The 13,715-nt window shown below is 34.7% G+C and overlaps 1 protein-coding gene across 1 annotated transcript in view; it reads right to left on the bottom strand.

Annotated features, from left to right (window-relative positions):
• Nucleotides 1-594: 594 nt before the first annotated feature.
• LOC145674102 (piwi-like protein Siwi) overlaps nucleotides 595-13,715 on the bottom strand; it is a 196,880-nt gene continuing 183,759 nt past the window's right edge. The window contains exons 14-19 of the mRNA XM_081743926.1: nucleotides 13,570-13,700; nucleotides 10,636-10,804; nucleotides 7,233-7,354; nucleotides 5,241-5,389; nucleotides 3,759-3,906; nucleotides 595-831 (exon numbers count right to left, since the gene is read on the bottom strand). Of these exons, the coding sequence (XP_081600052.1) occupies nucleotides 706-831; nucleotides 3,759-3,906; nucleotides 5,241-5,389; nucleotides 7,233-7,354; nucleotides 10,636-10,804; nucleotides 13,570-13,700 (845 nt within the window). The 3' untranslated portion in view covers nucleotides 595-705. The remainder of the gene's footprint in view (nucleotides 832-3,758; nucleotides 3,907-5,240; nucleotides 5,390-7,232; nucleotides 7,355-10,635; nucleotides 10,805-13,569; nucleotides 13,701-13,715) is intronic.

Raw genomic sequence — 13,715 nt, 5'->3', positions numbered from 1 at the left:
AAGACAAAATAAATAAAAGTTTCTGGGAAAGACAAAAAGCAAAATCATATTTTTACAATTACGTATAATGGCATAGCTTTGAAAAGGGTAATAATATGGAATTTTTAATTAGAACAAGGAGACTCAAATATTTCGTTTTGATGTTCTGTATAGTGTTCTGAAAGTTGCTGAGATAACATAATCTTAATTTTGAGAATTTCGACAACATAAGCTGGCAGATTTTCTAAACTCCATATAATGTACTAAAAAACAATTATGTCAACACAAATAATGTCCATAAACAATTCGATTGTGAATTATCATTTTTCGTTCTTTTATTAACTTTTTGTAAACGACTTAATTTCTTGTAAACTTTAGGGGGTTTCCAAACCCTTCTTGAGGTGCTGCACACACACACACACATATATATATATTATATTATATAAATGTAAACAAGCATAGACCTCAATCAAATATTCCCTTCCTTTCTACGAGCCTATAAATCTGATGTTCGTAACAACGTATTTCATTGTTTCACAAAAACTTACAAGTAAGATTTGTTGCTGTTTTCTACAAATGAATAATTAATGCATTTGTAACTTTTAAATTTATTTAAAAATAATAACAGTTTTTAGTATATTTTTACAATTACAATTTAATGTATATAACAAATTAATATAAAATACTCAGAACAAAAGAAAATATTTTCGTTTTCAGTTACATCAGTTATTCAATATTTGTGTAGTATAAAACGTTTTTCAGTACTGGATTTGCGACTGAGTGCAACAACCGTGCAATTAATGTTGCAAGCCTGTGCGCGTATAAGAGTTGAGCTGGTAACATGGCTGGTTTCTGGGAAAGAAAGAAAAATGGATATTGTAAAACAAATATATGTATATTTAATAATACAAAAATGAAACAAGAAATGAAAAATCTTTCAGTTTAATGTCTCACGATTATGCCCCTGAGACTAAGGGAAACGTATGATTGAGGCAAGTGAATGTTGATTGAATGATTGGTGAAATGAGATTATGTAAGGTAACGGAAGTACCCCGAGAAAACCAACGGACAAATGTTGTCCACCACAAACTTACTTGGACGGGGATCGAACTAGGAACCCCACACACCACAGGTAAGCGCTCTACCACTGAGCCACCATCCCCCCAAAATGGGACATAGTGGGTCAGTGATAGAATGCCCATCTCTGGTGTGAGGGGTCACTTGTTCGATACAAGCCCATGTGAGTTTCTAATGGATAGTGTTGTGTCAATGGGTTTTCTCGAGAGTCCCAGTTTCCTCTCACATTTTCATTCCACTAATTATTTTTTAATTAGTCACTTTCATTAACCATCCATTTCCTTTAGTTTGAAGGGCATAGCCATGGCGCATACAGCCAGTGTATCTTTCAGGGTGACCGGAAAGTATTACACCCCAGAAAATTGTTAAATTTTATTAAAGTACATATATACGAGAGAGGCTGAAAAGTTCCTGGCTTTGTTCCCTTAAATTGAATAGACAAATAAAATTGTTGGCATATGAAAGCCTCATATCTTAATAGGTAACTGAGTTAAAAATCAATTGATCCTAATTGTATATCTGTCATTGCAGGTAGAAGGTGAGGCACGAGGAAGTTTCACGTTGTCGGAGCTGAAGACCGTTATAAGGTTCTTATGGCTCCAGAAAAAGTACGCAGAGGAAATTCATATAGAGATGTGTCAAACACTGGGGCAGAAATGTCCTTCATACAGCCGAGTAAAAACCTGGATATTGCTTTTTAAGACTGGTCATTTCACGGTGGAAGAGGAGCCCCTTAGCAGACACCCGTCAACCTCAAAAGACCAGCAAACATGCGATGCTGTCCAAGGTTTGATTCTTGAGGACCATTGAATATCCATTAAAATGATTGCCCAGATATTGGACATCTCCAGGGAGCGAGTTTGTTATATTATTACCAGAATTCTACACATATGCAAGCTTCCAGTAAAATGGGTGCCGAAACTTGGAGTACGGATCCAAAGAAGGAACTTGTTGAAGAAGTCAAAGCCAGCTTGGCCTATTTTGAAAAGACAAATCACTTTTGGCTAGACTAATGACAAAGGATAAAACTTGGCTTCATATTTCTGATCCCGAAACCAATTAAAAGTCAAAGGAGTTGCGCCATTGCGGTTTCCCCCGTTCCAAAAAGTTCTATATCCAGAAATCGACCAAAAATGTCCTGGCGTCCGTTTCTTGGAACAAAGATCGCATTATAATTGTGGACTACCTACCGAATGGCGCCTCTATCGCCGAAGAATTGTTACGTTAATCTTCTATACTTGCTGAAAGAGGCAATTAAGAGGAAACGCCGTGGAAAACCCACAAAAACATCATGATCTTGCACGATAATGCACCAGTACACAAGTCCAACATTGTTGCTGCCAAATTGGCTACTGTGGGATTCCAACTGGTCCTCTACCCACCTTACTCCCCAGCCCTGTCTCGTTCTGACTATTTCCTATTTCCCAACCTGAAAAAACACCTGAAGGATACCCGTTTTGAGGACATTTCTTACGTCACACAGGCTGCTGAAAGCTGGTTTGAGGGACAATGATTTTTTTTTTTTTTTTTTTTGCATAGGCTAGTTTCGTGACTGATTATTGTAATTTCATTTAGTGTAAAAAAGGGTTACTTTGAAAAACTTTAGTCATTAGGCCTAGTTCAAATTAAAATTTCTTTGATGTCTGCAATTCATTTAGAAAATTCAGAGCAAATAAAAAAGAAATGAAACAGTGTAGTTTCAAAATAAATACATGCTTGGAGGTGTTTGCGTTATAATAAAATTTATTACTTAATATTTACCAGTTTATTTTGTAATCACTTGAACACGTTCTTCGCTTTTTTACAAGGAGAATAAAATTAGTAAAAATGTATTTTTTTTATCTCTATCGAATATGTGGACAATCAAATTGTCCTGTCAATTTCGTTATTTTAAAACAGTAACACCGGTGCTATATTTAGAATTGTTTTTTTCTGAAGCGTGGGCTACATTCAAAATAGTAATCAACTTAGTTACTATTACGTATTACATATCAAATGAAAAAATGTTTAAGTTTTTCTGGGGGAAGGGGGATCCTAAGTCTTATAGACCTTCGTAAATACACCTCTGAGTAATTCCTATTATTTCCCCCCACGCATCCTATAATATCCCCCGGGAAAGATTTTTCTGAAAGAAACCCTGCGTAGAACTACATTCATTTTCGTTTTAAAAATGAAATAATGAAGATAAATAAAAAATATTTTCGACCTAATGTGTTTCTCACAAATTAGCATTCGAAATCCCCTTTTTTTATGTATTAGCGACCAACTTTCATACTCATACAATGCGAACCCAGAATTTTGTTTTCATTTTTATATATATATTTTCTTCGATGTTAGTCAGGACAATTAAGAAAACCTGTATTAATTCACGTTTTATTCTCTTCCTCACTTCATTCTTATTCGTTTGGTCTATACTAAGTACTTAAATATTCACACCTAATCTATATTATTATTATTATTATTATTATTATTATTATTGTCAACGATTTTCCTGTGGACATTACTCGTGGTCGCTATACCGTGTTCAAACTATCTACGTTTACTTTGAGGTTGATTTCTTTGCATGCCACCAAAAGAAACCTAAAACAGTTCGGGTAATATCGAAAAGCACAAGTTGTAATTATAACTGCAAAGCAATTTAAAAAATAAATATGATGTATCGCATTAAAAACTACTATTATTATTGTTAATAATCTACTTACTGCTTGAGAATAGTCAAGATGGCACAGCTTGTAAGTCAGTCGTTGCAGTTTGTCTGGGTCCAAATCGACGGTGTTGCACCGAACTTCATACCTCACTGGAACTTTGGTGTTATTTTCACTTCCACTTGTAACCAGGAAAAAGTCGAGCCTGCAAGTTGGAAAATATTATATGATTTCTTTTTAATGCTTAGCATACACATTACTAACAAGAAAATACAACGCTAATAAACAGATGTACAAGTTCTACTTATTTAACTAATATTCAATGTTATTTACTTGTGAGTTGGCAATCTGAAAAAAGAAAATGAAATGAAATTTTTGAGTTTTACGTCCCACGGTTATGCCGGTTAGGCTAAAGGAGACGGTGATGATGAGAGATGAATGAAATGGTGGAATGAAGAAAGTGGGAGGAAACGGGAGAACCCCGAGAAAACCCACACACACGGTGTTTGTCCACCACAAAGTTCACTTGGCGGGAGCAGGGTTTGAACCTGAGACCCCTAGCACCAGAGGTGAACGCTCTACTGAGCCACCGGGGCCAACCCAATCTGAAAAAATGAATATGTACAGAATGGAAGTGATGGTTCAAAACAGAACAGGTGATACGGAGATCCACGACAAGTAATTGAGTTAGAAATGCACACTAATAATAATGCAGGTGATCTGTAAACCACGGAACTGGACATTAATTGCAAATATTTGTGAAATGTGAGCAGTTATAGCACTCTGGTGATATTACCGTAATTGTGGGACAGGAACCTAATACACTGCGAACAAGGCGAGTTCGCTTCCCATTTGTAGCAGTTAGCCTGCCGAACATCGAAATATTTTTATGATGACCATAAATGTTTTGTGGTAACCTGCAATGGTGTGCAGCACCCTCTATGTTGTGAACTAATTAAAAATTATTACAATTACAAATTTATTGGAGTATTTACATCACTGGTAAAATCAAATCATTTAATTCATTAAGTCAGCTTCAAGAACATTTGACTACGGTTGTACATTGTCAGACAAGTATTTGTAAAATAATTCAGCGAAAGACTAGTGTTCCTTTTCCATCACGCCACATTCTTTTAGAATGCGTGAACCTTCTGGTTGAATGAGCTACAACGTCATTGCCCTCTTCCAACAAAACTATATACACACCTCTCAAGGGTGGTAGTTGTGAACTGACCATACCTCTCATTATGACGTGTGAGGTAGTAGTAAACCATAACTTCTCATTATGACGTGTGAGTTGTCAGTTTTCATCCCATCTACATCCCTTTGTTTAAGTAATTTATAATAATTCATGAGTGAATTACAAGTTAACATCTGAGCTAATTGAACTTACTACCCTCACCGGCACAACTCGTTTATTGCCAAATTATTAAGCTCCCTGTAGCGTTTAATGACAAAGCGTGTTTTATTCTAACAAAGTGATAATGAATTCTGTTTTCAGGTAACTCGTAAAAGAAGTATTTTATTAATGTTACCAACCTTCCTGTTTTAGTAACACAATTGTCTACTACTGTTCCTGATCTTGGATTCCTGCCATTCGCGAAGAATCTAGTCTTCTGAGATGGATCTGCGATTATGTAGGCCAATTTTACATTTTCAGCTCCATGATACATAATACCAAGAAGTTTCTATAAAAGAAAGAAATATTATAAAACAATATTTATCCAACTATTTACTTACATTTTTAAAATTAACAACTAGTTTACAATTTACTTAAGATTTTTTTCATTAGCGCTATCATCTGTTACATCTTTCCAAAAATAGAAAAAAAAAAAAGATCAATAACAAGTTTAAACTTCAATTATTACACTTATTTTAAGACAAATTCATGAAGCCACAATTATCTAATTCTCAAGATAAAATTATATAAAGAAAATCAGCTTGGGATACTCAGAATACGCAGTTTCATAATGCTAGAGTTAAAAGCCTGAACAGAGTTGCATGCAACGACATACTATTAATTTAATTATTGCGTTAAAGCTGTAAATTTCTTTGCAAGAGGTTTTGAGCAAAAACTGTGTTCATATTGAATAATTTATTTAGTAGGAATAGTTTTCTACTCATAGTGATCAGTTGTGTACAAATTCTGTAATATATCAGTATAATACTAAGCGAATGAAATGTCCACTTTGAAGTCTGGTGGAGACCTCTCCTCAGCAACACAACACAAGGATGAACTAAGATCACGCATCTAACGACACAAACTGAGTACATAAACATCAAATAGACTGAGGTACGTACATAGTCAGGAGGTAATGTGTTATTGAACAGGGTCGGGTGAAAGTGCGCTATAGAGGACACACAATTGCTGGTAATTTTCGTTACGAATTGAAACTGGAAAATTCTGCACAGCAAGCTGCAAAAGACATTAACAGTGTATTTGGGTCAGAAATGAACGCACCGTTCGTCGTTGACGACCAAATCAATGTTCGGATGAGCCACTGTGGAAGCTGACCTTCCGAAAAGTATTTGTGTTATTGCAGAGAAGTTAGCCTTAAACCTCGCCACTATCTTTGGCAGCTCCGTGCAATCGGTAGGATAAAAATTTGGTCTCATGGGTCTCACATGAGTTGACACCGGCCAACAGGAACCGTATGTAGTTCTTTGATTCTAAGGAGGATTCTATGGAGGTATGCATTACTTTGATTGTAAGGAATAATTGGGAAAATTTCCTGTGTCGGATTGCAGCCTCAGATGAAAATGGATCTGTTATAATAATCGCAAATGGTTGGGCCGTGGCCGAAGGCAAGGACGGTTTCCTGATCCACCTCTCCACTCACAGAAGGTGTTGCTGGTAAGGTTTTCTACACTGGGAGTGATCCATCATGTATTTCTCAGGCGAGGTGAAACAATCAATGTAGGTCGTTGCAGTGCTACACTCCGTGAAGGGCACAGGAAACTTTTCCGTGAATATCCAGCAATGTTCAACAGAAATGATGTCCTCAAGTTGCACGACAACGCACATTCACCTTCGCACTAAGGACGTTGCAGGCTCGTAATGAGCTCAAGTGTAAAACTCGTTCTCACCGCCTGTATTGTCCAGATATATCTCCCCCTGACTAAAACCTCTTCTGCCATCTCGATCACTGCTTGGGAGGGAACACTTTCCGTGTTGAAGATTTCTTTGCATCGTAGACTCACGAATTCCATCGCCACAGAACCCAATCATTAGCTGAACGATAACAAAAGTGTTTGGTTGCAGACAGCGTCCATTTTGATTAACCAGTACGCTTCATTTTTTTCTTGCATTTGGAAATGACGTAACTGGAGCGAACATTCTATTCGAACCAACCTAATAAATTATCATTAAGTATTAAATAAATGGTAAGAAATTTCGTGAACTACTCTATAAATTTATTAACAATTTTTCTTAATACTAAATAACTCCTGAACTTAATCATTGGCTTGATAAAAATTTAAATATATATTCATCACATCTTCCAAGTGCAAAATTTATACTGTCTTACTTACCCTAACATCAGCTTCTTCCTTCTCGAACTCAAACGTCAACCCTTTACTTGATGTTCCATCTCTATAGAGAAAAATCTTCTTAGGAAAGGTTCCATTTGCTTCAGAATATGCGTTCATAGCAGCTGAAAACGGAAACACAACGTGAGTGCAGGAGTCTTTCTACTTGAACTACAGTACAGACAATACAAAACATACAGCTGTACAACAAATAATTTATTTTAAATTATATATCGAGAATATATTAAAAAATATTGTGAAAATAAAGAAGTAAGATTTAAATTATGATACGACGCAATGCAGTACGCCCATGAAGTCATCTCTTCCCAAAGGAACCAAGAAAATTTGTCTACAAGTTATTTAGAAAAATAGAATAATCAATTATCGCTAATGGAACAATGATTACCAACCGGTCAACCACGTCTTCGGCGAGTATAGTGCAAAACGTAATTATCGAGCCTAGCATAAAAGGTGATTTATCATGTCAAAATTAATCAAATTCTTGTGTCGACGCATGTATATTACACTGTAAATTAAAAATCGGAAAGTGTTTGTGTAGTGATTTTTAAGTGTTAAAAATATAAATTTTACATATCCTTTCTAAAATATAAAATATATACACATGACAGTCTAAATTTATAATTTAACGTATATAAATATTTAAGTTGTTCTTTCTCTTTTCAGCATATTTAAATTAGTGTTATACGGTTTAACAATATTTATATTATTGAGCTGTATTGGCACTAGTGGAACAAGTCTTTAGCACATAGTCCTAAACGTTCTGACTCGAACTCTGTGTTCCAAACCGTTTTGTCCAGCGGCTATATTATTGTGTACCACAGTGTTAAGGAAAAACTAGTAATATATATGTATACATATAAATAGGCAATATATAATGAGAAAGCAGTTTGAATATTTCTTAACCCTTATCCACGCAACCGGGGCCTCCCAGGCCCAGTAGCTTCATGTTTCTAAAATTTGTCAATAACCATACATATTTCGAAGACATAAAATACTGAATTCTTCTATCTTTCGTCGAAGTTAAAACCATGAACATATCGAGTTGGTAAAGCCTTATTTTTTAAATTTGAAAATCTTTTCCTGACGTAACCGGGCAGCCGGGGCCTAGGAGGCCCCGTATAACTTTAGTGAAATTCCTGTCAAATATTAGATCAAATTGTCACATAATTATATATTGAGCATGTGACTATTGTAACCTTTAGTCGGAACGGTATGTGGCAACAGACATTGAATTTTGAGTGTTCTGCACTTAAAATATATACTGGGCCTGACAGGCCCCGGTTGCCCGTTTACGTTACAAAAATGTCTGGACCGGATTTGCTATTCTGCTTGGTCGGCTTACAAAAGCGTGACACGAAGTTTCGCTACTTGACAAAAATATATACCGGTACATTCTAGACTAGTCTGAACAGTAAGTGACAATAGACATTGAATTTTGAGTGTTCTGCACTTAAAATATATACTGGGCCTCACAGGGCCCGGTTGCCCGTTTACGTTACAAAAATGTCTTGCCCGGATAAGGGTTAAAATTCATAATCCAACAACAAATTTAAAGTGTCTTAACTTCTGCAATGCAAATAACCAGCTATAACTTTTAAAACTAGGAAGGTTTACAAAAAATGTGCAAAACATTAACATAACACAAAAATCATAAATACTACCAAATTCTCTTTCAAGTAAAAAATAAATAAATAAATAAAACTAAAACTCTATAAATTAATTTATTCACCATTAATAATTTCTACACCGGGATTCTGTCAATCAAAGGTTCTGCTCGTCACATTACCAAAAAGTAAGTGATCATGTATTGTCTAGTCTAGTCTTAAAAATCATACCAGTCCTTCAAATGCTCTGTAATTATTCAATTATGTTTCTTATTTTCTAAACATCAAATTATTAAATTCTTGTTCTAAATTATCTCTATGTTGTTGCATTTTATCTTTAAACTTTAAATTCCATGTTTATAGTTAATTCTAAACTACGTTTTCTGCGCCCCCAAACGTACATTAATTTACATTACTTCTTAAAAAAACAGGGTAAATGTCAAAGTCATTCAGTAATTTCATATACAAAAATAATTTGGGGTTTACATTCCAAACAAAAGTCTTTATTTAATATGCCTCCAAAAGGTTTGTAACTGTCTTTTTCATCCCAAAACCATTCATGTTTAAAATAAATTACAAGCCTATTTTAGGCCATGATGGAGTTCGCCGTCTTTGCAAACAGGAATTAAACCCAAGATACCTTACAAAATGGTCAATAACGAACAGGGTTGTTAGGAAACAAACCCAACTAATGTTGTAAAATGTCTTCCAGAGACAAAAAGGAAACAAACCCAAATAGTGTTATAACAGACATCTAAAAATCCCGTTCTCGGCACATAGAGGCCATAAAAATTGCAAGTATGTTGAAATCTGGAATTCGATTATTTTCTGCGATTACCATACTTTCTTTTCACCTCCTGTCGCTCGAATATGAAGTACGCATAAATAAAATAGCATACGAAAGAACATCCGACTTCCCATTTTCCTATCCTCTAGCAACTGGAAAACAAAAATACTTAAACCAACGCTGTTTTAAAAATGAAATATGATCTTCCCTGTTGCTTCTCATTGACTTGTCACTTGCTAGCTTCAAGACGCCTACCAAGAGACACGAAGATCATCCCAACCTTAGTCAAAAATTGTTGCCGTTGACATTTGTTTTGTATCCTTTTCAAACTTTGATTTTTTCTAAATCCATATATGTTCTGTACCATTCTGCTCGTTCGATTACTATCATTCAATTCCAATCGTTAAATCTATGATATCACTGAGAAATTATCCGAGATAATTATTTTCCCCTTCTATCACTCGTTCCTAGCTGTTTTCTACATTTCTTCATCTCGTACTTTCCTAAACGGATTACAATTAATTTAAAATAAAGTACCTCTTACAGGCTAAATTGTATATTTTGTATTAATATAGCATATAATGACGCATTGTGGTCTGGGGGCCAAGAAAATTTTAGGGAATCAGGTCATCCCTTGGCTCCTCGCCTGCTACCCTTGTTCCAATGCGGCTCAGAGGATCCACCAATACTCCGTAAAATGGGGCAAACGTGGTCGGAGCGTGCTGATGAGAAATATGTAGAGTTTTCTCGAAAGATTTTAAGCCCCGTTCTAATGTTTCTGAAAACGCTATTTCAACAAACTATAACGGTTTCCGTAATTCTATACCTCGAGTAGAAGTCAATTCCAAATAATTCAAAATTTTTGTTTGTTTATTACATAATTCACATCATACAGAATTGCCTGTCGAATAGTAGCACTCTGCTATAGTGTCCAGAGATAACCCTATATTAAATGAACTATTCGTATTAGGAAAGATAATTAATAGTTACTTACAGAAAACACATTGAACAAGACCGTCGCACATTTCTTCCTCTCCTCTAAGGGTTATTGTACGAGAGTACCAAGTTGTAAATGTGTCATTCAAAGTTGCCACAACCGCTCCTACTAATATTCCTTTGCGGCTTAAATCGAAGCACGTTTCAAACCCCATTATTAGATGGCCCTGGGAAAAAAGTGAAATAGCCATTTGTAATATAATAGGCTCTTAAACTGGAATATATAATTTTGAAATTTAACCAAATACTATTGCTTAAACATGATCAACACAACATTTCTTAAACTTCTGAAAGGATTCTAGTAAAGCCTGACTAATACATTGTAGATGTTATCATGTGCATACTCTTCACAGTGTTCATACAGCACATGTTCTACATATTTCAGTCTTCTTAAAATGAAAAAAAAAAAATTATTAAAAATATACTAATAAACAAACAAACAAATAAATAAAACTTTGAAGACCTCGTAACCACATTCCTAATGGAAATAGACAAGCTCGTAACTCATTTGACGTTTTTCAGTTATTACTTACAACGTATCAGACAATTTTCCTGTGAATGTAAGTAATGGCATACACGAACGAAATGTTCTAAGCTTTAATCCCCCTTCAACAAGAAGCTATCATATTAAATTATATATAAAATTAAAGGACAGTGAAATGATATGAGACTGGATGCTTGAAGTCCCTCTATGAAACTCTTTGTACGCTACTGAGTGGGAGATTTGAAAGAACTGAAAACACTTATTCTTTAGTATGTACGGTTACCAGATTTCTGGATACAAAAATATGTCTACTTTTGATTCTACAGAAAATTGTTGAAATCATTTAATTAACGAAAAATTACCTACTTTTGTATATCTGTACATAAGTTCAACAATGAAAATAAAACTCTATTGTCACAAAATTAGTATTCTGAAAGTTGAAACAGCTTCACTAATCTGTTATTTAAACACACTTGAAAGAACCTTTTTCTTTCTTCTTTCTAAAGTTGATTGATTGGTTCATTACATGATACATTTGAAAATGTGTTAAGCAGAGAAAGATTAGGGGCAGCAAAGGGGTTACAAATCTATATCCGTGATTGGATTTTCAAGGTGAAGCTACTTGCCCGGGGATCGAAATACTTATTTTCTATGAGACTTTTTCACCTCACACACAATTCTCTGCATCATTTGTAAATTTACCCGACAGGCCACTACGACTCTCTCACAGGAACACACAGTCTATTTGGTAAATTTTTACGTGTCTTTAAAGTAAAAGAGTACGAAACTCCTATTATACTTAATGAGTACTTTCGCTATATTGAAGCACACGTTCTATACAAGCTTGTGATTAATCCATTAAAAAAATAACGATTACATTAATGAAATATTTCTTTAAAAAAATAACCAACTAAATTTTCCAAGTTATTTCTTAAATTAATAATTGTTAAAGGAATAGTAATGATTAAAAACCTAATTTTAATTATTATTATTATTATTTTTTATTATTTATTTTTTTTTTGTAAAAACTATGTGAAATGGATTATTTCATGGATTTTTTGTAACTTATTCCAATCACTTGCGGCTTTGTTTATTTTTTTAATTTTCTCTTTTTATTTATTTACTTATTTTTATTTATTTTTTGCCTTTTACTGCACCTATGTTTCTTAAAAGGGAATACAGTGACCTAAGCCTGTTTTGAAATCTGGCTTAATATCTTTTTTCCGTAAAGATGAGCAAACAACCAGCGCCTGTAATAGTTTTCATTTGACACAACGTAGTCTCCGTGGTTTAACCGCTGTTTGGTAAAGGAGGCTGCTTGAGACGTGCCATACGCCCTTTCGTTTCTTTATTTTTTTTCTAGTGTAGCGTTCACGTACTTTCCAAATCACTGTTCACTGCAATCTCGTACGGCTACCTCTGGTTCAAGAACAGCAGATGCCACTAGCTAACAAGGGCAGGAAACGCAAGAACTGTGGAAGAAAATGGCGCACTAATACCCCAAGACTTATCACAGAGGTAGTTCAACAAAGCTTATTTACATGTGAACATTCTCGTGGCTATATGGTTGGCACACGCGTCTTCGGCGCAGGAGACCCGAGTTCGATTCCCAGTGGAAGCTCATGTGGTTCAGCTCGCACACAAAGCTGTACACCCACGTCTCATAGAGCTTTAGTACTGAACGAGATGCTAAATTTTAAATCAACGAACAAATGCGTTGTCATGTATTGTCTGAGTACTCAGCTTACTGGTCCGAGAAAGGAAACAAATAATTTTTCTTATATATTTAGAATAAGTGAAATTCTGTTTTCTCGTGACGTTGAGTCGACTCTTTACTGAATTCAGAAAGTATTACAAATTCTGAATGTCTCATCTATTTAGCTATTAATACTTCTTTCCCAGAGGTCTAGGGAACTTAAGAAACTTGAAGATTATTTAAAGGAAACTGTGGACTTAACAACTTGAAGATTATTTCTAAATATATATATATCGTTCCCTGGAATTTTACCAAATATCAATCTTGTTCTTTTTTTTTTTTTTTTTTTTAATCAGATATTCAAACAAAGGTAAGTACTTTCAAACTTAGAAAGAATAAAAACTTCATGTCATTGTGATAAATAATTTAACGAGTTCTGAGGTGATAAATACGACATAAATTTAGTATTCCTGATTATTTACTTAGGCAGTCTTACAACAAAACTACTGAGGAGTCCGACAGATGCCTGATAATAGTTCTCGATTCAGTAAACATGGCTTGAAATCCGTAAGAGTACATGAAAATAGTAGGTACATGTACATGAAAATTTCGAATAGTAGATCCCTTCCCAAATCTTAACTATTTACTAACACTTTTTATGAACTACAAGTACAACAAGGAATATTGGAAATCTATAAAGTAAAATTATATAAGATTCAAAGGAGGATATTAAAGATAAATCTGAAACTTACCTTCATAGGTACACGTATAGTCCAAGGTATTCCACCCATTTTACATAGAATTTCACGCGCCACTTTTGGGGCTAATTGCTGACGACCGACTGTACTGACAATATCATCAGTGTAGGTTATTTGAACAGGAACTGAAACAGATAGAA

The sequence above is a fragment of the Thermobia domestica genome, chromosome 17, assembly GCF_964235325.1.
Source record: "Thermobia domestica chromosome 17, izTheDome1.hap1.1, whole genome shotgun sequence".
Classification (NCBI taxonomy): Eukaryota; Metazoa; Arthropoda; class Insecta; order Zygentoma; family Lepismatidae; genus Thermobia; species Thermobia domestica.
The sequence above is the reverse complement of the archived record's forward strand: the minus strand, read 5'-3'. Positions and strand labels throughout refer to the sequence as shown.